The sequence below is a fragment of the Camelus bactrianus genome, chromosome 20 (genome assembly GCF_048773025.1).
Source record: "Camelus bactrianus isolate YW-2024 breed Bactrian camel chromosome 20, ASM4877302v1, whole genome shotgun sequence".
Taxonomy (NCBI): Eukaryota; Metazoa; Chordata; class Mammalia; order Artiodactyla; family Camelidae; genus Camelus; species Camelus bactrianus.
Genome location: NC_133558.1, coordinates 191570 through 218051, shown reverse-complemented (window position 1 = coordinate 218051; position 26482 = coordinate 191570). Strand labels below are relative to the sequence as shown.

Sequence of the window (26482 nt, the reverse complement as noted above, 5' to 3'; positions counted from 1 at the left end):
TGGGAGGGCTCCAGTAACGTCGTCTTAGGAACTTGACTTGAAGTACTTGGCTGATACTCTGAGGAATGGCCAAATTTCCCAGAACCCTGCAGGGAGCCTCACCCAGCAAGGACGCCAGTCCCAGTGAGGGAGCAGTGAGCGCAGTGGACAGGACCAGAGGGCCCTTGCCCGAGGCCTTGCCCCAGGGCGCCAGGGGCCACCAAGGCCACACCTGTCGTACGGACGGGGCCCCGGGCTCGCAGCCCCAGATCCTAGCTGCCGTCTGCCGCCGAGGCCCCCACAGAACCCCTCCCTGCGCCTCAGTCTCCACGTCCAGAAAAGTGGGTGGACGTCCGGGACGGTGCCTGATCTCCAGCTCGAGTTCATATTTGAAAGCCAAAGGGACATGTGTGCTTCTGGTCACATGTGACCAGAAGGGTCACAGGGGGGTGTGGTGCAAGCACACCCGTGCCCTCAGAAGATTACTGTCTCAGGACGGGAGCGGATGGTTCCAGCCGCGGTTCCTTCAGCCCGAAGGGACGCGGCCGTGCTACCCGCCACGTGCAGGACCCTTGTGGGCCAGGGCTTTTGGCTGGAGAGAGCCAGCTGGCTTTGCTTCTCAGCGACTCGTGCACTTCACTTCTTTCCCGTGGCTTATTCCATCAACAGAGGACTTGGTGTGACCCCTTCCCTGTGATTTGCAGATAACATCTCTCCACTAAATATAGAATGCTGCCTTTGTCAATGCGTTTTACAGGCAAGCCCTGTCTTGTGTGGAAACTAAACAAGAAATAGGAATTACTAACAAGGACATAACAGTGGTGTGGGTATGCAGCTGAATCGAAGGTGTCTACATTTGGAGAATAACATCACTGGAATGAAGACGCAGAGAACAAATTACATCCGCAGCAGCACCCCGCCTGGTCCCAGACGCACAACTTCCGAAACAGCGCCTCCCCCCCACAGCCCTGGGCACCTTGCTTCAGCCACTTGGTGGAAACCTGGTCTCCAGAGACAGCAAAGCGTGACCCCTCCTGGTGCTGCAGGGCTCAGCTTGCACCTGGAGAAGCTGCATGACTGCAGCGACCCAGGGACAGAACGTGGCACCGAGGACAGAGCCCAGCTTGTCCACTGCGTCCGCACAGCCGCTCGAAGGTGTGAGGCCTGTCTTGGGGTCGAGGACTGGCGTCTGAGACAGTCGGTCCCTTAGAAAGCCAGGCTGCTCCCCTGGGCGCTCGCTACCACGCGCCTTCCTGGCCTGGGTGACGTGCAGGAGGCGGGAAAGTCTCGGAACCTGGAAGCCTGCTGCTGACTAGGGAGATGGGGCCTGGACCGTGTCCCCTGAACTTTCTCCTCACCTGCTCCGACCTCCCCGCCCGCTCAGCTTGCACTGCCAGATCGGGGAGGAGGGGCTTGTCCGGACAGGAGGGCTGTCCTGAGGAGAAGGGCTGTGACCTGCTCTGTTGAGCGGAGGGCCTCACCTCTGAGGTCACCAGGGGCCATCCCTCCTGCTGGCTGACCCTCCCCGGGGCCCTGCAGGTGGAGGTCAGCCTCTTGGGGGGCTGGGCCTGGGTCCTGTGGGCCCTTCTCTCAGGGTGGCCCGTGCCCAGGGCCCTGCAGCCACCAACTCATCCTGGCGACCCCCCACCACGAGGGACCGCAGTGACAGGCAAGAGGAAGCCCACTTAGGAAAGAAATCTGGATGCGCTCTGGGCCGAGCCCTCCCCAGACCGAGTGGCTCCCTTGCTCCCACCCGCACCGCCTCTCTTGGTTCGTTGAGGCCGATGGCCGTGGCCAGGCAGGCCCTGGGAGCGCACAGCAGTGCAGGGTGGCTGTTCCTCTGTGCCCCAGCCCAGGGAGGGCTCCAGGCAACACTGGATTACTGAGAGGGGTTCGTGGTGCATCTCGGTGGCCCAGAGAAGGAGAACGGGGACTGGAGTGAGAGGCCCACAGGACACAGTGCAGGGAGGCCACTGTCCAGGTCGGCAAGAGCGGCCTGAGGTCTGGGAGCAGCGAGAGATCCCTGGACTGTCCCCGCCTCCATGCTCGCTCAAGAGACATCCTGATTGCTTTCTGTCTGCAGGCCTGGAGGAGGCTGGAGGGGCCGCAGTGCTGTGGGGTGAAGGCTTCCCCCAAGGCCAGGTTCCAGCTATGGACACTGAGTGCAGAGCCAGGGGATGGCGGGCTGCACATGGCTGTGTGGTATTTCCACAGCACAGACACCATTACACAGTCCCCAGAGCACAGAAAATGGTAACCTGTAACCACATAATTTGGAAGGAATGAGTGTTTTGAGGACTTGCTATTTTTCTTTTTTATATAATTGATCATGTACTTACAGTATTAAATTTTCAGTAATATTTAATGACCACTGGAGCCAGTGCACCACGGCCCGAGCTGCATCCTCCTGTGCCCGGACACCCACCACAAAGGGCAGAGCCCGGCTGCCCACCGTGGCAGAGAGCACCGAGGCTTCTGACGCACATGGCCATCCTTTCCCCTCTCTGCAAAGAGGCAGCAGTGACACCAGGACAGTGGCCAAAATGCACCTGAGAAAGCAGATCTTGGAGTTTCTTGGTTTCTGTTTAGCCTGACACATGGCCAGAGCGTCTACCTGCAGCTTCCTCGGCCCTGGTCCGTGTCCAGCTCTGCCCAGGCTGTCAGCCTGGTGACCCTAGCACTGCCCTGCCAGCAGCCTCTAGGGTCTGGGCTGCCCAGGCTCTGTCCCTCTCTACAGGCCCCGTGGCCCCCTTGGGCTCTCCCCACAGGGGCTGCAGCCCCCTCTCTGCGGCCCCTCAGAGGTGAGGGTGGTCAATACCAGCCCCAGCCCCAGCCCCAGCCCCACAGGAAGCCTCCACTTGAGAGAGCCTGCAGGACCCTGATCCGAGGGGACAGCTGACACGCTGGAGGAGACCACGGGTAGGGAGCAGCAGAGGCAGGAGGGGAGACGCAGAATCCTTAAAGGGGGCACGCTCGTCAGTCAGCTGCGGGGCAGGGGGCAGCTCCACCCCAGGCTCCCCACACCCCTGCAACGAGGGCTCACGCAGTGCCCGGGGTGAGAGCCCCAGGGCCCAGGCTGCCCCAAGGACTGGGTTGTGGGATGAGCAAAGGTGCGCTTTTCCCCTGACCCGAGGTTTTGCTTTTGTTGCTGGTGTTGCTTTCGAGTTGCAAAGCAGTTAATCATCACCCCGGACTGAAGGGACTTTTTCTGGGCTTACAGGGAACAGGCAGACGGGCTCCTGGCACTCGCCCTGGGCTGCAGCAAGAAGAGCTGGGAGAGCCTTCCAGCCCGGGCCCCGAGCCCCCCGGAGGGGTAAGCAACCCCTGGTCAGGCGGGTGGGCGCCCTCGGGGGATGGCACTGTGGCCGGAGCCTCGCAGGGTCTTAACCACACCCCCAGCTGCCACGTCTCCCCGTCTCCCTGTCAATGGGAGATGCCAGAAGTTCCACAGAACTCACTGGGCAACCTCGTGGAAGGACGGGTTTGCTTTCAAATATATTTTGAGAAGTCACATTTTAAATAGAAACTCACAAATTGAATAAATAGTATTTGTTATCATAAATGTTAATTAGGTAATATTCACATAATCATAAACAAAATTGTGAAGGCAGAGTGTATGTGACTAAAATTTAGTAAACACTGAAATAAGACACCTTCCCTACCCTCAAAGAGGCTCATAATAAAAACCAAGCTTTTACAAGTAATTTCCACAGCACTAACTCTCGCAGCATTTACCCACTAATGCTGGCAACAACCCTGTGACAGTCGAGCCCCCTTCACAGAAGGAACTAAGAGTCAAGAGTGTTTTACAGAGGAAGCGGGGGGCCCGGGGCAGGATGAGCTGGGGTCGGTCCCTTCCCGGGGACTTACTGGCCATGCAGCCCCGCAAGGTGCCCACTCCAGGCGCTCAGCCCCCAACGACGAGGTAAGACAGGACACACCTGTGCCCTGGGATCACGTCGAGGGCGGAGGAGCTGATGGTGTGGAAGATCTCGGCACCCAGGACGCAGAAATGTAATGAGAGCCCGGGAGCAGGTTTCTTCTGCCTTTCTGGACATCTCTGTTTCCAGTCTCTTCCCACCCACGTGGGGGCTCCTGTGTAGTTGTGGGCTCCTCCTGGCGAAAAAGTTGAAGCGTCTCAGGAAGTCTGGGCTGGGTGCGTGTCTCTGACCCCCGCCCCTGGGCTACCGCTCGGAATCAGAGCAATCTGGGCTAGAGTCCTGGCTCTGCCTCCTAGCAGCTGTTCAACACGAGGCAGGAACTTCAGCTTCTCCACCTGAAAAAAGGGGGACAAGAACACTTCCGTCTTGGAGGCAGGACTGGCCCCGCCACCCACAGCGCCTGCTCCGTCCTCACAGCTCCCTCACCAGCCCACGGGCCCCCCGGGGCGTCCCTGGAAGCCAGACGAGGGCCAGGAACGCAGTGGGTCTTCAGGAGGTGTCAGCTGGAAGGACAGAGTCTTAAAAAACTGTTCTTCAGAAAGTCACAAGTGTCAGTGAGGACATGGGGACACTGGAACACTTGTGGGCTGTTGGTGGGAATGAAAAATGGTGCTTCGGCTGTGGAAAACAGTATGGAAGTTCCTCAAAAATTAAACACAGAATTGCCATATGATCTAGCAATTCCATGTATACTCCAAAGAATTAGAAGCAGGGTCTCGAACAGATATTTGCACCCCCACATTCATAGCAGGAACACTCACAACAGCCGAAAGGTGAAGGCAGCCCAGAAGGATGCCGGCCCAGAAGGATGAGTGGGCATCGGCACGCAGTCCCTCCACACACAGAGCCACACTGAGCCCTAGGAAGGAAGGCCCTCCTGAGACTGGCTGCGACAGGACGGCCTTGCCGACATCGTGTTCAGTGAGCTAAACCAGTCACAGAGAGCAAATACTGAATGTCTCTCCTTCCGTGAGGTCCCCAGAGGAGACTGATTCATCAACAGAAAGTAGATGGTGGTTTCCAGGGGCTCGGGGGGAGGGATGTTAGTGTCAAAGAGGACAGAGTTTCAGTTTGAGAGATGAAGAGCTCTGGGCAGGAACCGAGGTGACGGCTGCACGGCACTAGGTGAACGTACTTAATGCCACTGAGCTGTGCGCTTGAAGACAGTACATTTTACTTCTGTGTATTTTACCACAATTAAAAATATACATCAATGATCTTTTCCTTCCTGTTTCCAAGCAACCCTACCTTTTGCGTTGACAGGAATGGTAAATACTGGGGCCAAAGGCGAAGAGTGAGCCAAGAGGAGGAAAGATGGTTGGGGGGGGGGGAGGTCTCCCAGGGAGGGTGGCGGTGGTAGTGGGGGAGGGAGGAGGTTACCCTGGGTGGGGGTGGGGGAGGGGGAGGTTTCCCGGGGGGGTGGGGGAGGGAGGCCTCCCAGGGAGGGTGGGGGTAGGGGTAGGGGGAGGTTCCCCTGGGGGGGAGGGGGAGGTTACGGGGTGGGGGAGGGATGAGATTACCCTGGGGGAGGGTGGGGGAGGGGGAGGTTCCCCTGGGGGGGAGGGGGAGGTTATGGGGTGGGGGAGGGAGGTCTCCCAGGGAGGGTGGGGTGGGGGAGGGGGGGAAGGGAGGGCCAGGGAAACTAGCACTGAGGCCCCTGGCTTCCAGGCAGGAAGGGCTACTCTGCACTGTGTCACCTGGAAACGAGGCCACTGGGGAACCCAAGCAGCAACATAAGAAACAGAAAGCATACATATACAGAAGAGGATGCGTCAACATAGAAGGTTGCATCTGTGCTTTTTTCCCTTCTGGTAACTAAATATACGGTCATTGGAGAAACGTTGGAAAATACAGAAAAGCACCCATAAAAAGTAAAAATCCCCGTTACTCCAACACTCAGGGATACAATTGATACTTTGGACTATTCTTTTAAAAATTTTTATGCATGGACTCCATAAAAGTTTTCAACCTTTATCACGTTGTTCTGAAACTTTGCTTTTTACCTAACAACATAAGAGAATGTCTCCCCATCAAGAAATGCTCATCGCTGCACACGTCTGGAGTGGCACCCGGTGTCCCGTTCTGTGGGTGGGTGTCCCATTTGTTTCAGCTCACATCCCACTGGACACTGCCGGACGCCACAGACCCTTCTGAGTCCTGAGTGCGGTGCCTGAGGGGCTGGGGGCTGCGGCTGGACAGGTCCACGGGGACCCAGCTCCTGTCTTCAAGGGTTCGTATTAGGGAAGAAAGTCAATCAACCAGCAACTGCAGTCGAGAACGGCCCATGGCGTGCTGCAGACACAGCGGATGCCAAACTGAGTGCTGGGCTGTCGCTTTCTGGAAATGGAATTCCTGTTTTCTTGAACAGCGTAATTTTCACTTTACCTCTTATTCCACTAGGATAATGGAAATTCAATCTCGATTCACTGTGACGGCTCCCCTCTCCTTGAGGTGTTAGTAAATTTGGCGTGGCTTCCGTGGTGCCAGGCGGTGGGGGGTGGTCCCGAGGGGTGTCCACTCACACCCTGAACGCCCACCTGCACAGGGCACACGGAGCCCTCCCTCTCTGCAGCCCCTGCCCTCCCCACCTGTGGTAACCGTTCCTCCAGCAAGCTGCACTCGGGCTCGCTCCCCGCTTCTCTTACTGGGAGGCCAGGGCAGTTCTCCCTTCTCAGGGAGCCGCTGACAGCCGTGCACACATTTCTCCTTCTGGCGTCCCTCCTCAGCTCTGAGCATTTTCTCTGGTCAGAGTGGGAGTCCAGAAAGGGTGAAAGGGTTGTTCTTCCTTAAATCCCCAGCTTCCTTATGTCCTCTTTCTTCTCCCCAGAAACCAGTGTCTTTGGGTTACAAGAGCCACGTTATCTTCTGTCTGCCCTGGGAGTGAGCAGGCGGGTGCACATAGTGGGGACATTTTTTCAATATTTCAGCAACATTATCCTTCACCGAGCCAGAAGGGTGTGACTAGGGACACCTCCAGGAGGGTGAAGAAATGCCTCCAGAAAGAGACCGGTCAGACCTGCGGCCTGGGGGAGAGAAGGGTGCCCACTGGCCGGGGCAGCAGGGGCCAGCTTCCAGGAGAGAGGAGATTCCTGTGGGTAGCACCTCAGCAGGACTGACAGGTGAGAAATGAAGGCAGAGGTGTCAGATGACCCGCCGATCTCCCTCCAGGTAGTGATCTCCGTGGAGACCTGACCCAGACGGAGAGGAAATGGGGGCAGAGATGTCTTGTTTGCTCGGACGATGCTCTGTGAAGCCGCCATCCTGCCTATGCCTGTGGGGACAGGGAGGAACTGCGAATCGTAAATTCTAAAGAGAAGCAGCAGCTTCCAAGTGTCATAAAACGTCCGCAGATTCCAAACTCTTGCCATTTGCTCGAGGGTTGGGATCAAAATGGACTTTACAATGATCGTGCCAGACACCTGCTGAGAGCCCCCAGGCCCCTGCCTTCCAGAGGGCCTCCAAGGACAGCCACGGGCCGCACGCCGTCCTGCTGGGGGACGGGGTGCCTGTAGCAGCCCAGAATTCGTAACTCCCCACTGGTTCAGAAGGTGTCCAGCCATCTGCCTGGGCTGATTTAGGTGTGACCCCGGGCGCTTCTCTCCAGGGAGGTGCTGTCGGGCAGGGTCAGCTTCTCTGGCACGGCAAGCTTTTCCACACACCCCACGTGGAAGGGTTTACTTGTCAAGGAAACTGAATCCAATACAGCCAAACAAGCCCTGTGTGTAAAGAAAGGTTTACAAACGTTGTACCTGACAGAGGTGTGGCCTTGAGAACAAGTTGAGAGCGCAGAGTCCCTTTGAAACCCTCCTTCAGATGTGATGAGCTGATAAATTGCTTGAGAAAAGCTTGCTGTGAATACTGACTCGCGTCCATCCACTCTTGCTGAGCAGAGAGAGCCCCTAGATCAGTATAGATCGTTTACTTTCCCCTTATTTCTATCTGGCTACCACTTAGTAAATTCAAAATTATTCAAATCTAATACTCTGGGGCTCCACATGCAAAGTAAACACATTTCTGACAGCTCCTCACTGTCTTCGGCTGCAAGGATGTTAACCCCACAGGCTGCAGCCCTGCCCCCATGTTCCTGCTGGACCAGCAGGCAGGCAGCCGCCAGAGCTGGTGGGGGCGGGGAGTGCCCTCCTGTGGCCTCGGGGAGTCCGTCTCATCTGTGCTCTCTCCACACACACTTTCATGTAACTTTCCACATTCAGGATGCTGCCGAACCTACAACTCCTTCCTTTAGCAACAGCGACAAAATAGAAAGAAACATTGACAGCGACGTGCCTGGCTTTGCGAGACCTTGTAAAACGCAGCTGGGGGGGGGAGAGGGCTGTTGTGCCCTGAGACGGTGCCCAAGGGCAGGAGGGGCGCTCGGTGCTGGGACGTGTTCGGCAGGCTTTTTAAAACCAGCCGAACACTCTGAGATCTGATTTTAGGGGTGGGCACAGCGACCAGGAAGGAAGCAGGCTGTCGAAAGCAACAGAAGGAGGAAGTATTTAAAAAGCTACCAAGATGAGTGTTTAATAACACACAGCCCATGACAGATTGTGTTCTTAAAAAGTCTTTATTTGTCAAGTGCCTAAAACATCAGATTATCACCAATGTCAATCTGCTTTGAAAAGCGATTTACACCAGAATTCGTGACAGCATCACGTACAGTTGTCCGAGGACTGGGCAGCAAGATGAACCAGCCCAGCCTTGGGGTGAAGTCCAGAGGCCACCGCGTCCTCTCCCTCTGCACAGAGGGACGCGGGAGCCAGCCCTGCCCGCCAGGCCCCGCTCCTCTCCAAGAGTCTGAAGCAAAGTGTGAGCTTACAGTTTATTTTCTGTTCCACGCCTCCTGTGTCTTCTCCACATTGGCTGTACCCCCTCCCCCACATGGAGGGGTGGACAGCAGGGAAGCTGACAGGGGCTGCACTCCTGTGACGGCTCATCCAGAGTCAACAGGGGTGCGGTCGCCCATGCTGCCACCGGCCAGTCTCCAGACAGGAAGGCAAGGTGCGAAATGAGCTGCATTTAGTCGGCACCAGTTAGCTACAGACTGTCTAGGGAGACACGCCATGAGAACAGAGAGCTTAAGGGAGCTCACCACTGTCGGAAAGCATTCACCTGTGGGGAAGTGGAAAAATGGGACCAAACAGGAATGAAAGCGGGTTGAACTGCATCTGGGTTTTTACTAAAAAAAATGACTGATGCAAATAAACAAACAAACAAAAGACCTTCACTGGTGCAGCCCACACAGGCACCAGCCGCGCCTGGAACTCTGCTCGGCCTTGAGACAAGCCCCCTCAGACCCGCACCGAGGCTCACACGCAGTGACATGAAGGAAAGCCTTGTTCACGCCTGAGCCCGAGGCCGCGTTCTCCTTCCGGCCGGGCTCAGCTGTGTCCCTGTGACGCCCGCGCCGTCGTGGGCTCGTGCCCTGGCAGGCAGTGGAGCCTCTCCCGGGGAAGCAGTCTCTCCGGCTCAGACACAGCAAACACGACCGTCCTGCTGGTTCTCTGCCCCGCCTGCCAGCGACCGAGGGGCTCCCAGGGCTCTGGTCTCATACGAGCTCTCCGCAGTAGTCAGAGGACACAGTCACTGCCCACAGCTTTACTAAATCCCAAGAACAAGACTGCCTGGGACTCACACATTCCTCCCTGCCATCTCCAAGCTCTTCAGAACAAGGACCTAAACCCACAGCCCCCTCCGCTGAGAACAGTCTGGGGTCAAGGAAGGAGGCCCTTCTCAAGGTCCTGAGACAACTGTCAGGACCCTTTGCTGGCCGGCTGCATGGTTAGTTCACTTACAGGCTCACACTCTGGGTCTCTCCGAACTAAAGTACACACGAATGTGCACTGACCAGAGGGGCCTGGCCCAGGCCAACAGCATTCTGCAGAAAGGTGGCCCCAGAGCAAAGCAGCTTGATACTAAAAAGGGGAGAAAGAAAGAAAAGGGTCCAAATACCGACTGAGACTGAGGGTCTGCTTGGGGAGCCGGCCGAGCCACAGTGGCACCCCCGCCCATCTCCTCCCGGGGTAATATACCCCAAACACTCGCATCTATGAGATGCGCCAGTCACTGCTGCCCATGGAACACCGTCTACTGTCAGACAGGTTCATCCTGAGCGGCTGAGGGACCCCCGCAGGGTGTCCTAGCCCCGTGGAAGGGTCCCCACTAACCCTCTGAGAAGAACGAGGTAACTCTGTACTGCTGGATTTAGGGAGCACAGAAGCCAGTGCGTCGTGAGCCCGGAGCTCTTCAATTTCCGTAAGTTTATAGAAAAGTGAAATGTGTTGGGAGAATCCAATGCTTCTTGTGCACAGTTCTAGGGAGGAGGATTTGGGCTGGAAAAAAGGAAGATTTGTTTTGTTTTTTGTTCTTTTATGCTGTTTACATTTTCTGTAGTTAATCTGTATTATTTTATTACTAAAAACTCCTTCAAAAAAGAAAAAGAAATGGCATTCCAAGCTTCACTGCTCACTAAATCGGATAAAGGCTGTAATCTGTCTGTTGAACGAATGAAGAAGTGAAGACGAGGAAGAGCGGTGCGCACTGGGGAGGCGCAGGGCTCTTGCTGAGCCTCGACACAGTGGCGGTTACTTCCTGGTAGCACAGAAACACCGGCGGCTGCATCACCATCTAAACACCTGCACTTTTCCAAATGGGACAAGTAAGCGATCAGGTCTATTCGAGCCAGTGGGGGGCTTGGTGGTTCTATAAAAAGATGTGTTTGAGGAAAGCCCGTAGTTCTAAGGCCCCATCAGACCATCAGTGGCATGAGGAAGCATGTAATGCACAAAATAAGCAGAAACGGTGCACTGAGTCTGCAGTTACGCATCTGTGAAGCCCCCCCACCCCCCGCAGGGCTCACCCTCGGACAAGCACGGCCCCGCCCTAGTGTTGTCATGGACAACTGGTCACCAAACAAAACAAGCAGGACAAGAGGGGAAATGTCATTCAAGTTTCAAAATACATCTTTAGTACTTGCGTTATTCACCTGGTTTTTTTTCCCTCTTTAAGAAAACGTTTTAGCAATAATTTCTACAGAATGAGAGACAAAATGGCAAACAAAAAATGTCTTAACCATTTGTTACCAGGCAAATACACTACTCAGGGGCAGCCCTAATGCTCTTTGGCTCAAAAAAATAGCAATGAGTCTAGAACTGGCTTCAGGGACACCCAGGAGAGCGGGCGGGGGTCTGCGCAAGGAGGCCTGGGGCCCACCCTGGGGAGGGCCGGAGGGCAGGCGGCGGCGGGAGTGATGCCCTCAGGCAGAGTCTGTTTCCAGATATTGGTCCATTTCTCCTGGGGCGGAAGCTTGGGTTTTACTTCCCTGAGATACAGCGCGGCTCTCGGACCCTTCCTTGGTGGTCAGCACTGGTAAAGGTTTTCTCAGACTTCAAGCAAGAGAGAGTCCACATCAAACTGAAGATGGCACTTTAGTAAACATAAGCTGATTTTTGTGCTTTTCACATTCTCATCAGCACGGGGTCTGCAGACGGTGCTGGGAGTGGTGCTCCCTTTCGTCTGTCAGTCAAGTGGGGCAGATTTTCCACACGTTCCCCTCAAGTGTTGAACTGAAGCCCCGGGTTCCCCGAAAGAAAAAGTGGGGGTTCCATCAGCTGTCCTAGGACAGGTATTTACAGGACAGTGTCTGGCCTGACGGTCCTCACTCTTGGATGGAGGAGTGGCGGATGGACCTGTGGTAATCCTCCGGGCTGCCCACGTGCTCGGGTAAGTCGTAGCCCCTCAGGAGATGCCCGCTGTTTTGCTGAGCGAAATAATACAGCTGCCTGGCGAGGAGAGGTTCAACCTTCAACAGAAGATTTTCAAGAGAGCGTTACTGAGCCACTCCTTCTGACACCGTGCGGCAACCTTCACAGCTGAGGGTGAGGTCCAGGTGCAGGTTCATAACACACCAGAACGAGTCACACTGGGGGCTTCTGGAGGACTAACTTTTTGTTACATGCACCAGCCTATAAACAGAGCCTACTTAACTCTGGGGTTCAATTGACAGGACAGGTAGAGATGGCATCTGTAAACCAGCTGCTACCTGAAATTCACGTTTAACTAAGACTGAAGAAAATCAGGCAAAAACAACCAAATTAAAAGTAAGTTTGAGGCAATCAGGTAATTTAGGCCAATGGATTTATGTTTCCACACCTGCAGTCTGACAGGGATGAGGGCTCAGGGACTCACAATTCATGGACAACCTGGATAATCTGCATATTTCTAAACCAAAGATTTAAAAAAAAAAGCAGCAAAATTAAACAAAAACAAACTGATATTGTGAAAAAAAGTTAACTGATCCCAAATTCATCAAGTTTGGTTATTAGTGTAGTCCACGTTCACCAAAAAAATATCCAACATTCAGCTCTTCCTGAACCCAAGTGTCTAAGAAAACCAAATGCTTTCTTTCAGCCAATCAAGTGTGCTGTTAACTGAGCCTTTGTGTTATTTGAGACAGACCGACTTAAGCATGCCTCACAGGAAGTAACTGAAATACATCCACAGTAAGAAGGAGCAGAACTCCTGAGTGTTCCCACATCCACCTTCCATCCCCTCGATTTCAGGGATCCCGCTGGGGACAATCCTTGCCCAACCAGGGCCAGTGTGTCTAGCTCCACAGGCTCGGGGTCACCACTGCCGTCTGAGATGCTATTTCCCAGGGCCAAGATGCTTTAGTCCTTTGACAGTTGTTAACAAGAATCAGTTACTCAATCAACAATTGTATCGGTCCCTGAAGAGAATTTATGAGAAAACCCTAAAGTTTATGGGGACTATATTTTTGTCTATTGGTTGGTTGTTTTTTTATTTTACAATCAGGAAGGGGGGGGTTGCATTAGAGAGTGCACATTAGACAGTGTTTCATATCAGATTTCAACAAGAACCGGTATCAGAACTAAAATCTGACCTGAATTTTGTTATTATTTGGTGTAATTTTTTACCTGTTACTGCTCATTATCTGGGCCCATTAATAACTCTTGAATGCAATGCAAAGTCTTCAAATTTCAAATTCAAAAATCTTAAGTATTCAAAACTCTGTTTTCTGTGGCAAAGGAATGCTAAATGTTATTTATCTAAGCCCTTTTTCTTTCCTTTTTTGTGAAATGTTTCCTTGCCACAGGTGAATCCCGTCTTAAACTGCTGGTGAACCTGTTGATAAGCTGACCCATTCGAAATGCTTGAACGGTTTAGCTTCCTCCAGATAACACATGCTCTTGGTTTCCAACAATTGAATAATTTTTAAAATTCAGAAATAAAAGAGGATCTGGGGAACATCTGGAGGGGCCTACAAAATACACAAAAGTCAGTTTGGGAAAAGCTTCTCCACCAAGTGAAGATGAGCATTTTCAAAGCAGTATTAAATGGGAAGAATTCTGAAGGGCAACGTTCAGCTTCCATCCTGTTAAATCCCCATAAAGGGGGATACGACAATTTCCTTGAAGAACAGAAGACACAGGACGGATGCAGCCAGGGCTGGGGGTCACGGGCGCCGGGAGGCGGGTGGGCTCGGGCTGCGCTGCTCGCTGCACCCTCTTTGCCCGCTTTGCCTGGTCACTGGACACTCATGTCTCAACTGAACCTCTCTGAGCGGGACCTTGCTCTCCATGCAGGCCAAGGAAACGCCATCATTAAGGCAACAAACACTCACGTGAGCTGTAATGAGCTTCCGTTGCCTCTGAGGGTCTGGAAACTCTTCCCCGAAGCACAGAGTCACCTGGAACCTCGGCAGGGGCCGGCCGTGGTGGGCGAATGCTTGGAGCTCTGCAGGGACCCACAAGAGAGGCGTTCAGAACCCCACAGGGATGCAGGCTGGAGCAGGGAGCCCACGCCAACTCAGGGACCAGGGCAGGAGGGAGGGAGGGCAGGACCACCGCGTGTTCATGGAGTCCCTCCCGCAGGCTCCAGCCTTCACCTTGAGTGGACGCAGCCTAAGACCAGGACCTGCACTTTGCAGCCGTGGACCCGTGAGGAGGCAAAGGCAGCAGAAAGGAATGAAGGAGGAGGAAAAGGAAGCGTAGCCACATTGAGGCAAAAGAATAATTTATACCAAAGACAAATTTTCTTTAAAAAAATAGAATGGTCTGATTTGACCCTGGTCTACTCATAAACCTCATCTCAAAACTGCTGAGCCCTATAATCCGTCCTCGCCACCGGGACCTCCACAGGCGCGATGCAGACACCACCGAAGCGGAGACTCAGCCCCAGCCGTGGGCAGCTGCATCCCAAACTGACTCTAGGCTGACTTCTTGCCATGGGTTTGAGACTGGGGTGGGGGCGATGGGCCGCGAGCCTGTGGGTGTGGGTGTGTCCCGGCGGCTCTACCGCCACGCGAGGGGCACCGCTGAGCCATGTGCTCCCCTGCGGGGCCCCAGCCCCCAGCCTCAGTCAGGGTGACAGTGCCCCGGCTGGCCCTGCCCTCCTGCTACAGCCAGATGTCGCATCTGCAGAGCTGCGGCTGCCTTCTTATCAGATGAGCACCCCGGGCCCCTTGGGGCTGTCCCCGGAGCCTGCAGGTCCTGAAAGGGCAGATATCAAAGATTTCCACTGTTCTCTTCAACTGAAGAGAAGTTTCTAGCTAACTCAGTGGACCATTTGACTTCCTGCTTTTCTTTTTGTCTTCCAGAATTCAAATCAAACCCAACCGGCTTAGTCAGAACATGCAAAAGGCTTCCACGCTGCGAGGTGGGCGGAGGCGCCCACACCACACAGGCTGCTCGCAGAGGCACAGTGGCACGGTTCTCTGAAGGCCGGTAACCTGCGGACACTCGAGGGAGCCCTTCGCTGGAGGGGCTGCTCTGCGCAGCTGCAGTTCTGAGCTCACAGGCCTCTTGAACCTCAGTGACACCTCAGGATATAAAAAGAGGCAGCACCGGGCTAAGGGCACAGCCCTGGGTCACAGAGGAAGAAAAAGCAAAACAGCCCTTGCTCACAGATGAACGTGAAGTGAGTGCAGCCCTCCAGGCCCCGAGGCTCAGGCGCAGCTTCTCGCCTGGCCAGAAAGGGAGGAGGCCCCCTTCCTGGACGTGAGGGACTGGGGAAGAAGGGCCACTGCCCGGGGGCCTGCCGTTAAAGCCCCCGCCCTGCGGTGCCTTCTGAGCCTCAGCCCCGCCGCTCGGAGAGACCCAGACCCAGGCGCCCTCCAGGCCCCCGGGAGGCAGCTCCGAGGCTCCGGGTGGGCGGGGCAGCCAGCCCCACGCGCCTTCCCGCCTCGGGTGCCAGGGCTCGGCTCTCCCTCTTGTCTGGCCCTGCAGGGGACCGGTTGTCTGGGGATGCATTTGCTTCGGCACAAAAAGAGAATTTGGGTGAGCCCAAGCAAACTCGGGCAACTTCAACCCCACATTTGAGCAAGCACCTCCGGCAGTGAGGCTCCGGGATGCTTCGTCCTGTTACTTGACGTGAGTGGAGTTGAGCAGCACCTTCAGGGAGAGCAGAGGCACGAGAAAGCCCAGGACAGAGTGTTTCTGGAGGGGCACTTGCACAGCGTCGTTAGCGACGATGCGGAGGCTCGGAGAACCGCTTCTGCCCCAGAAGAGGCAACGCGAGTCCAGACGTAAACGGACACTGGGTGAAGCTTCCTCCGTGTGGTGGCCAGCACTCTCACAAAAGCCAGCCCGGGGCTCAGCTAACTGCCACGAGATCAAAACTAGGGACACGACACCTACTGGTTCTGGAAAACGTGATGTGAAACCTACAGAGACAGCTCATAACTTCCCTTCTGCAAAATCAGTTCAACACACTCAGCCTTGGTCCCACCTGCTGGAAGGCCTCTCTTGAGGGTGACACACCTCACAGCCAGAGTGTTAACAACATACTTCCAACCTTACCATTTTTCTAGGAAACTTAAAGGAGCCGAAACATCGGCAGACATGCTCGCTGAGGCCACACTGCCAGCCAGACGTGAGCCTTGTTAGCTGGTGAGTACTTGGTGAATACCAGAACTTCGAGACCTCAGCCTGAACCACAGTCCTCCTGAGGTCAGCCTCCTTCTCACACGCCTCTGCTGATGGGGTGACAGGCGAGCCCACCAGAAACCTACCCTGGGACCTCGCCCGGCAGGCCCGGGGTTAACAGATGGAAGACCCCTGAGGCAGGTCCCCCCCCAGGACCTCCATTCTGACGGAGATCAGCGGCCTCACCTGACAAGAACTGCTGAGTGTCGAAGAGCTTGCAGGTCTGGTCTCTCTCCAGCTTGTTGGGCCGGTCGCTGCACAGCGCCAGGGGCCCGTCCCAGTAGACCCTGCTCTGGCACAGTCTCTTGGCGTAAAGCCCGTCAGGGGCCACCCAGAGGACCACGCCCCTTTCCAGGTGGCCCAGCAGCTTCTCGATGTTCTTCCGATGGCCGCTGTCCTCCGGGAAGGGGAAGACGACCTGGTCCAGGCTGCTGGCGTCGTAGGTGTGCCCATGGGAGATCCGGCAGCCCTCGGGGCTGGACGTGGTCAGCTCCTTCACCAGGACCTCCCGGTAGTAGAGGCAGATGTGGAGCCGGCAGTCTGCAAACAAAGTTTCCAGGGTCAGCGCTGAGGAGCCGGACCCCCGCCCCGGAGGCCAAGCCGCTGACCAGGGCGAGGGGCATCTGGTGGGACGTTGCTGAGGGGGCCGAGAGGACCCTGCAAGACTCACATCCCACCTGGAGACTCGGAGGGAGGTGGAGACGTCTGCCAGGAGTCTCCTCACTGCCCTCTAACTGGGCACTTTCCAAACACACATGACACGGATTTACTTTTTGCTGGTGGGGGCACCACACTGGTGACGAGGACACTCGTCTCCAATACACTAAGTCCTGTGCTGCTGAGCAAAAATGCATTTTAAGCCAGACAAGCAGTTCTGATTTTGGAAGAAGTAAACCCTAAGTTCAACTTTCAGCAAAAATAGTACAATGGTGTTTGAGAAAAAAAGCAAATATTTCCACACACCTGAAGCCGCCCTGGAGTGTCAGGATGGTGCTCCCCCCACACACAGGCACACGCGGAAGCCCTGGGACGGTGGTGCTCTCTGGGCGGTGGGACTGTGACACTATGGTTTTTCATTGTTGCTTTTCTGATTTTTAAATTATTTTTCCACTGTTTATGCACCACTTGCTTAATAAAATTACCTTGTGAGGGCAATGTTCCCAGGGCTGACCCCCAATTTGCTTTTTGTTTGAGTTTGGCTCTAGAACTTGACTTCCTCAAACGTTAAACAAGATGAACTAATTTTTAAAGTTTTGTTGATTTCAGAACCTTCTTTATAATACAACCCACAGGCTGAAAGGACCAAGCCAGGCTTGAGAGGTGCCCTGATCTGAAAGGCCGAAGAGCTCCAGCCCGTCCTAGGTGACCGCGCAGGCTCACCATGAGGGACGGCGGTCCTCCGCTGAACTGGCGAGGCTGGGACTTAGCTGTACTGTGTGCCCAGGGAAACCCACAAAAGCCTCTTGTTCCTCAACGGCAGGTTTTGACACTCAAACAACCCACATCACTGTCTCGAGCCTCCCCTTTGACTTCTGCTGCTCTGAGCCCCGAGGAGTGGGTGTCGGCCACTAGAGGTTTCATTTCATTTAACGTCATCAGAAATCACGAGGTCACAGGGATATAAATAGCTGTCTATTTCCTACTCTTCAGGGACCCACACAAGCCTTAGGTGTTCAAGAAAAGGGTTTGAAAGTTTCTAAAAACACACACAGGCCTTTCTGTTCAGAAGCCCCTCCTCCCTGAAACATCCAGGGCCGGCGAGACTCCTGCAGAGCCGTGGCACCAGAAAGGTCCGCGCGCGCGTGGAGGCCCAGGCCCCTGGGGGCGAGGACAGCCCGGCTCTCACCTCCCGGAACCTCGAGAACTCAGCTTACACTTTCTGTGGCTCATCTTCAAAGAGGCCGGGGGCAAGGCGGGGGGCTTAGCTATTCAGTTTTAATATTAATACAAATCCCACCTAAAAAAATCAGAACATTATCTAAAAAGAAACACACATACACCACACAAGTGCAGTGAGCCTTGGGGTGCCTTCCTTAAAACAGTCACGGTCTCCAAGCTGCAGGGAGTCTTTTAGAAACTTTAAAACCAGGTCTAATCCATGTTTGTCTGCAGGACACATCAAGTTCAGGGGGAGGCCACCGCGCTTGTCTCCTCAGGCAGCGCACACAGTGAGAAGGACCCAGGGCTAGTGTCCCCGGGAAGCTGACGAGGGCCCCTGGTTGCTCTTTCTAGGAGCCCCGCGCTCTGCTCTGAGGAGCCTACCGCACCGTGAGGGAGCCGGCTGCAGAGGGCCTGGGGGAATGCACCGGGGGGTCTGCACACTCCTGCAAGGTCAGCCTCCAGCGGGGCCAGGTGGGACCAGCGGTGGAGGTAGATTAGAGGAATGACCGGGATCGGAGCCCTCCTTCCCCTGCTAGCCTTCCAACCTCGCTCACGGTCGGGGGGTCAGGGGCGTCACTGCTCCGGGCCCAGCTGTGCTCACTGACCCCTCAAATCCGCCCAGACGCGAGGGGAGCCTGCAGACGCCGCCTCGGGGGCCCCCCACTCACCTGAGAGCGCCAAGGCTTCAGCAGACCTTATGCTTGGCTCTATGGGGATCCCGGGGGCCTGGGACTCAGGCGGGGCACAAGCATAGAAGGTTCCTGTCACCTGGCAACCTGTATTTGCAAAGAAGAATCAGATGGCAGCCAGACAGTCCATCCAGCCCCGCAGGGTGTGTCCAGTCAGCCCCTGGGGTGCACCAGCCTGGGCGGAAGGGCTCGGGGCCCTCCAGAGCCACAAGACAAGCTGGCGTCCAGCCGGGAAACCAGGGTTGAAGGAGGAATGCATTTTCTCACTGAAGGAGACTTGACGTCTCCCTGTTTTCTTCCTCCCTCCCCCCCCTCCCTCATTTCCCTTTTGGTTGGTTAACACCTCCTCACCTCACAGAATGGCCTGTGTGTGTGTTTGCTGAGAGAAAAGACCTACCCTCCTGGCAACTCTCAATGCGTCAGAGTGTCGCTAACTTCAGGCACCAGGCCGTACGTTAGACCTAGCAGGTAATGCACCTCGTAATTGGAGGTCTATGCCCTCGGACCCACATTCCTCCATGACTGGCGTGCAGGGTAACTGGGGCTCAGACAGACAGCAGGGTTCGCCCCCGTTCACACAGCAAGTTCACAGCAGAGCTGAGAGCCCAGCTTAAAGAGCCTGATTAAAAAGAAGCCCCTACAAACTGCTCAGCCCACGTTTACTGAGCTTGCTGCTCCTGGGTTTGGGGGAAAACTGGACCTTGTCTCTTGCCAGCAATGTTAATAGAGAAAGAACATGTGCTAGAACCCGAATTTGCTGGCGCTTCACTTAATGTCGCCTGTGCTTCAAGGTATGTCTGCCTCACCCACCCTGTTCCAGCTCCAGGTGGTGCCTCTTCACCAGGTCACTAGTCTAGAGGTGCTGACGCACTGGACATAGGTCTAGACTCTAGAAACCAGTCCAACGTCAGTTAACTCCTCCACTACAATATGGAAAGCCGACTTTGCTGCGAATCACTCTGGAAAAGCTATTAAAACCCAAATCTGAGCTTTATAATAAACATGCCACTCAATACAAATCTGAAATAACCGTATATGTCGCCAATACCACAAGCCAAGAGTGACTGGGACGTGACCAGAGAAAGAAGCAAATATTCCTAGAACATACAAAAGGATCTGTGTGTTGACCAGTCTTAGAATTTCCACTCGGATAACTAACTCAGAAGTCCTAAAAGCTTGTGCTTTGATGTACTGAATCATACCATGTGAAATTTTCTCTGCACTTAGCAAGTCAGTGCTTCTGCAGCAAGATCTCATCTCGGTGTCTGGGGAAGGCTTCTGGGCAAGCACTTCTAATCCAGACCAAAACCGGCCCCAACCAGGGGCTCTGGGGGACCTTTTACATTCTCCTGACAGTGCTCATTCACTCCCTTCTTATTGTCGCCCTAACCCGGCAACAACTCGGTGGGCACGACTGCCGTGTAGGAGAAACACGCTGGGGCAGTGACCTCCCAGTGTCCCTGTGGAGGGAGGGCATGGGCACAGCTGCCATGTGCTGGTTTCACAGACATGTAGACAGGAACAGCCAGCATTAAGGGACAATTCAGTCTTCTCTGGGAAGACTGCCAAAATCTACTACTTTTTGCCCAAGATTGAAAATGAAGTTTAAGATTATTCAGGGAGGAAGAAACATGTTAACTTATTAAGCAGATAATTTAAGAAATATAGCCAACCAGCTTGAAATCTGTCATCTTCTGTCTTACGTGGCTGGACTTTGAATCCCAGCCCTCCACTCTCACTGGGTAACTTTGGGCACGTTGCTTGCATGGTGTGAGCTTGCACCTATAGAAACAGGGGCCTGGAGGGACCCCTGCAATGTTTAAAGAAGATTCCAGGAGGCAGCACTGAGCCTAAGTCCTGGCACACACAGGCCAGGTGTCAGTGACCTTCAGTGCCCCTCCTCTGAGGTCCCCTCCTCTCCTTCACTGCAGGGGGTGCCTTTCCCAGCAGCTCTGAGGAGGGACTGCCCAGAGGACAGGCCAGGAGGGGCAGGCCTGCTGGCCACAGGAGCTGTCCCAGTGCCCTCCTTACCATTTTCACAGGATGGGCCTTGCCAGTGGTGGCTGCGGGGTCCAAAGGCCACAGGACACTGGTACGGGATCTCTGGGTGCGGCTGATCGGGGACGAACTCCCTCCAGCCTCGGTCGTGGGGCGGGATCATGTAGTTGTGAACCTGCTGGAGGGACCAGAGTGGAGCTTGAGGGGAGCCACCAGCTCAGGGGGCGGCCTCGAGGAGTCCTGCAAACTCCTCGGGAACCTCTTGTGTGGCCGGCGGCCAAATCGTCTTATCATCCGAGAAGGCTTGGTGGAAACTCGCCACGAAGAACGAAAAGCACAGTGGAGACAGTGTTGTAAAGTTCATCACATGGTTAAACCTGCACCAGAAGCACTGCCGGGAAGTGCATCTTCTTCCACCCAGCAGAGCGGGTCAAACAGAGCTGTAATTCACAGCAGTTGAGTCTGCAGGGATCATCTGCCCTGTGGTTTCACATGATAAAGCCCCGGTTCCAGAAGCTTTGACTTCCACAAAAGGCCTGTTTCCCAGATTTCAGCATCCGTAGCAGCATCTGGCCAACAGGCAGACACTCCCGCCCTCCTCCGCCTGAAACCTGCTCCCACGGCAACACCAGGTGGGAAGCCAGGCAGTCACCCAGTGGCCCAGGGTTTGCCTTGGCTGTTTGACTAAGAGCAAAAATGAAGTTCTGCTGTTTTGTCTTGGGTCTCTTCCGCTGTGTGTGCCTCACACAGACCCAGCCCCCCCTTCCTGAAGCCCTGCCCCCCATACCTGAGCCGGGAGTGGGGTGTAAGGTGCTGTCACGCTGTAGGGGTGGCTCATGGGCAGCTGTGGGTCCTCCAGGGCCAGCTGCTTTGCTCCTGAGTGTTTAGGCAGAAGGGAAGTGCGCAGAGTGAAAAAGGGAACTGACATGACTAAACGTCAAATCTTAGAAAAATACCTGAGGGTTTAATTCCTAGAATGCATAACATTGTTGACAAATAAGGCATTTTTTGCAATTCCCTTGGGCATTATTTGTCCAGGCCATTAAACTGGTTCCCACGAGGTCCAACGTGTGTAGGGCAAGGAGGGAAGTGGGTGAAGCCGTGGGCCATGAGCCTTGTGACGTGAAGGGCCCAGCAAATACGCTGCTGGTGAGGTCACCTTGTGGTTTAAATGGCAGACTCCTGGGCTCTGTTTTGACACACTGGTCAGAATCTTGGAAAGTGGGAATCTGAATATTAATAAGCACCCAAGTTGACCATGGCACACTTTGAAGCTGACACTTTTATTATGATGAATGGTAACAACATCTGGACTGTGTGTGCCTTCCTTCTGCAAAACAGTTAATCATGAGCGGCTGATAGGAAAGTAGCGCTTCAAACAGACTTTTCATTTTTGGCTTGGAAATTTGGCCCACATCTTAGCAGAACTGGAAAACATGCATGCACGCACACATAGGTAGAGACTTGGAGTCTGAGAAATTAGCCTGCACTAGAGAATTTCCATGTATGACCCAGAGAACTTGGGCAAATAGCTTGCTGGGCTTGAATGGGAGGCTGAGGCTGGCAGGCAGGCTACAAAAAAACCAAAACCAGAGAAAGAGGCCCGAGATCGAAATTAAGGTGTTAAAGTGTCGGCAGCCCCAGTCCAGGAAGCCCTACCTTTCTTGGCGCCCTCGGGGACGATCCTGTACACTTTGTAGGGGTCCGAGATGTCCAGCTGGCTCCGCTCCACCAGCTCCTCGAAGTCGTTGCTCTTGTTCAGAGCACATCGCAAACGTGTCTTCCAGGTAGGAGGGTCTGGCTTGTCGATGCCTTCTCGAAACTTTCCTTTGAATAGTGCCCAAGCCTGGGTGGAAAGAAGAGGGGGAAAAGTTAAAATATAGATCTTTCAGAAAAGAATCTGTGAACTGTATTTCTAAAGGAAAGAACAGTGTTAGGGCTTCAGATTCACAGGGTTGCCAGAACTGTGGGACAAAGATGCCAGGCTTTTGTGAAAGGTGTGTGAGGCTGCAGGACCCCTGGAAAGGGCCCCGCCCACCCAGCGTCTGAAGCGGGTTAGGCTAGAAGTAGGGGCAGAGCTGTGGGGTGAGGGGCCGCCCACAGAGCACCTCTGGCCATCAGTCGATCTGAGGTGCTCTAAGGCAAGTTCCCTGAGGAAGTCCCCGTCTGCTCTGCCCACAGGTGGTAGGGCTGAGTCTGAAAGCACAGGTCACTGGGTGAACTGCCCAAGGGGGAAGCGGTCATGACAGGGACACACACGGGGGGCGAGGGAAACCGGTAGAGAGAGGCCCAAACAGAGGCCCTGAGAGGGAGAGAGAAGGAGAAGAGGGTAGGAGCGAGAGCCAGCGAAAACTTCCCGGAGAGAAACTTGGAGAGACCGAGTCAGGCAGAGTTGACAGAGGGAGAAACACTGAAAGGGAAGGGCGGGAGAGAGCCGGGGGAGAGAGTGCAAGCCAGAGAGGGAGACCGCGCCAAGGGGAAAGCACCCGGAGCGGAGCCGGAGCGAGCACAACGGAGACGCAGGCCCGGCGCCCGCGGCGCTGCCGGAGGGGACGAGCGCCGCGCTCGCGGGTCAGCCGCGGCGAGGAGGGCTCGGGCGCTCACAGGGAGGCTCCGGCGCAAACAGAGGCGCTGTCTTTGGACGGCCCCACTGCCGGGAGCGCCCCCCGCGGCCGACCCCCTGGGCTCCGCGCGCGACCCACGCGCCTCCCTCAGAGAGGCTGAAGCCTCCCCTTCCCGCAGGGCCTCGCCAGCGTGCCCCTCCCCGCTGGGGACCGCAGCCGGGCGCCGGCCGGGTCGGCGCACCTTGAAGAGCGCGGCGTCCTCCTCCCGGTTGTAGTCCTGCTTGCCCGCGTGCTTCCAGGGGATGCGGAAGATGCTCTTCTCCTCGTTCTCCCACACTAGCCCCGGGTACTTGCCGCTGTCGATCTGGTCGATCAGCCACTGGCGCAGCTTCCCGTTGCCGCAGCTCACGGCGCTCATGCCGAAGTCCCCGCCGCGGCCGCTGCCCTCCAGGTTCATGCCCCGTGCGCAGACACCGTCCTCCCGCACGCCCGGGATCCGCCTCCCGCACTCGCTCTGGGCTGCGGGGGAGAGGAGGGCCGCCCTCCGGCAATGACCTCGAGGCCCCGGAGGCTCTGAGGTGGCGAGGCGAGCGCTACCGAGTCGGCGTTGCCGACGGCCCCCAGCGAAGGCACCGTCTCAGCGGGCCCGGGCTCCTGCCCTGGGCGCCACAGTCCCGCCGCCTCCCCAGTCCACCCTCCTACCCAGCTTTCTGGACTCTCCATTCCTGTGACGCGCCCGCAGCACAAGCGCTGCCCAGACACGCAGCTCTAGCCTTCGCGCGCACTCCCCAATCCAGCCGCCACGACGCGTGGCACTCCGTTTCTGCACTCACTCGTAGTTTCCGCCCCTCTGCGCATTCTCAAGCCGTGGCCAGTCAGGTCCCCCCTCGCTGTCAGTTTCCACTCTTGCCCACTCCTGAGTTCCCGCTCCCTTGGTGGCCCCGCGTGCCAAGGATCTCGCATCTCAGGTGCGCCGCACCCAACAACTGCTCCACCCGCACTCTTTGCCCCAAGAATGCCCTTGAGCCCCAGGCAGCGAGCAAAGATTAAGTGGGTCCCAGGAGCCACGGGCTGCGGAGACTCAGCCTCTTAGCGGGAGACCCCCGCGCGCAGAGCGTCAGCGGGACCTGTAGACCGGCAAGGGAGAGTGGAGGCGGGGAGGGCGGGGAAGGTGAGGGGGTCAAGGAGAGCAGGGCCCGCGTGGCCTAAATCTGGGGCTCCTCCTCTTCCACCACCAACCGGGAAGCCACGAGCCGGAGGCCCCGGGGAGTCTGAGCCCCTCAAGAACGAGAGGCAGAAGAAGCCTCGGGAGTAAGGGCTGTCCCCCGCGGGAAAGCCTGGCAGCTCCACCTCGGCCCGTCCTGGGCCCCCGTTACCCCACGCGGTCCAGCGCGTGGCCTCCTCGGGCCCGGGCTGGGTCGGCCCAGGGACGGTGGGGCCAAGCGGGAGTCCCCGCGGTGGGCGTCGGGGCTCCCTCGAGGGTCGTGCTCCCTCCCGGCCCAGAAGCTGGGGTGCCCTGCGCTGCCCTCGAGATGGACCCCAGGACCTCTGGTCTCCCGCCGCGTTCGCTGTGATGCCCTGCTCGCAGCGATGCTCCTGCCCGACCCAGGTCTTACCTCGCCCCGGACTCGGAGTTGAGGGCCGCACCGAGCCCCACGTTCAAGCAGTGAAACTAACCCGCGAGGTGGGAAAGAGGAACTTTATAAGCTTAAAAGCCCCGCTCGGGGCGGGGCCTGGGGCGGGGCGAGCCTGCTGCGCCCGCGGGCGGGGGTGGGGGCCACGGGCCGGGGCGGGGCCGGGCCGGGGCGGGGCTGGGGGCTGCCGGCTCCGAGCCCAGCGCGTGGCGAAGGGTGGGGGGGGAGGCGCGGGCGGCGAGCTGGGCCCGCAGGGCCTGGGGCGGGCTGGGGACGCACCTCGAGTTGGGCGCACCGGTCCGGGAACTTCACTCGGGCGGTTTCCTGCGAAGGGCAAGGCGCGAATAGGGACCTCGCCTCCGCGCTGGGGCTGCAGGAGGCCCGCGGGTTAACTAGGAACAGCGAAAAGACGGCAGCGCTGCCGAGGCGGGAAGTGGGGGGCGTGAAGGAGCCGGAATTTGGTGCGACGGGGTCTTGGCCTGCAGAGCGCTGTGACCAAAGACGGAGGGCTGCCCACCTCGAAGAACTGTGAGTGGGTGGGGGGCACCCTGGCACCGCCGCTGTCACCGAGGCCCCGCCCCTCCACGGTATTTACAGAACATCGTACTTATTGCAAAGAAGAAAGGAAACGGCCCGGATCCCTTGAGCTACAAACTGCGGCGCACACGCCGTCTGCACGTTCGAGAAGCTCACAGACCTCTGCGTCTCGGGCAGGTGGATGGAGGTGACTCAGCGCACAGTGCCCAGTGCCCAGAGTTCTAGCTACGCCGCGGGAAAGAGTGGGGAGAGTCTCGAAGCACCCTAGTGGCTCCTGGGCTTCAGCTCCCTTCACAGGGACCTAGTTTTAACCTCAGCCGATAGGAGACAATCTACCAGCGGGGTATGAACGTCCGGAGTAGGACTCATATTTAAGTGGAGCAATTTTCCCTAATTCTCCAACATCTCCTTAATGTCAAAATTAACTCCCCGAGCACCTGCCCACTCAACCCCCACCCCCCGAGCATCTCGGACGCTTCGGCACGTTTGTGTTGTAGTTAGCAATTTCAGGTAAACCGTCAGATCACTGGTTTCTGTATGATTTTAGACCACCACCACCCCAGGTCAACTTGCAACTTTTGAAAAACTTTTGATTTCACTTATTTCTCAGTTTTTCTTTTAATCTTGTGTATTGGGCCACTGTCTCCTACCCAAAGAACCAACTAAGTTTAGGCTGGAACAAAACAGGCGAGAGGCACAGAGTGACATGCTTTTCCTCAAACAAGAGACTTTCTCAGAAATTAACAGGATGCCACACTTTTATTCAGTCAAGTTAAGTTTTCCATTATCAGAGTCTCTGTAATAAACAACAGGGTTTTTTCAAAGAAATTTCTGGCCACAGCCTGTTTTTCTTCCTTTCTTCTTTCATTGATTCATTCATTCAACAGATATTTTTTGAGCACCTGCTACCTGTCAGGAACCGTTGGAGGCACTCGGGACACTTCAGTGAGCAAGGTGAAGACTGCTGCCTCCACGTGGCTTTACATTTTAATCAGTGACTTGCTTTTCCCCAGAGTGCTCACAACCAACAGACAAGAGGTTGTTAAGAACAAAAACGACAAGACTAGAGCTTTTCGCACTTTCGCACACGTGTCCTCCGCCCGGGCTTAGTCGTTTGAACGCTCCCCTCGCTCGCCACTTGTAGACGCTGAAAACCACACTGACCCTGCTTCACGCTGTGATCGCTAACCTTCAACGCCATCTTCTGGCTTACTCCTTTGTCATATTGATCTCCTGGAAGTGATACAGATTTTTCATGATGAGGTGGATACAAAGAATTCTGTGTCTTGATCACTAAACCTCCCGATGCCCTGTTCT

The 26482-nt window shown here is 55.8% G+C and overlaps 1 protein-coding gene across 2 annotated transcripts; it reads right to left on the bottom strand.

Annotated features, from left to right (window-relative positions):
- Nucleotides 1-10856: 10856 nt before the first annotated feature.
- IRF4 (interferon regulatory factor 4) lies at nt 10857-24673 on the bottom strand. Of its 2 annotated transcripts, none has more exons than XM_074347973.1 (9): nt 24611-24673; nt 23236-23513; nt 22090-22276; nt 21218-21306; nt 20464-20608; nt 18412-18519; nt 16049-16402; nt 13561-13673; nt 10857-11718 (listed from the first exon to the last, which is right to left on the bottom strand). In XM_074347973.1, exons 2-9 carry the CDS (start codon nt 23449-23451, stop codon nt 11575-11577), a joined length of 1356 nt encoding a protein of 451 aa, XP_074204074.1. In that variant the 5' UTR covers nt 23452-23513; nt 24611-24673; the 3' UTR covers nt 10857-11574. The 2 variants fall into 2 exon arrangements, with proteins under 2 accessions (XP_074204074.1, XP_074204075.1); XM_074347974.1 differs by having other exon boundaries at nt 20464-20605.
- Between the last annotated feature and the right edge of the window lie 1809 nt (nt 24674-26482).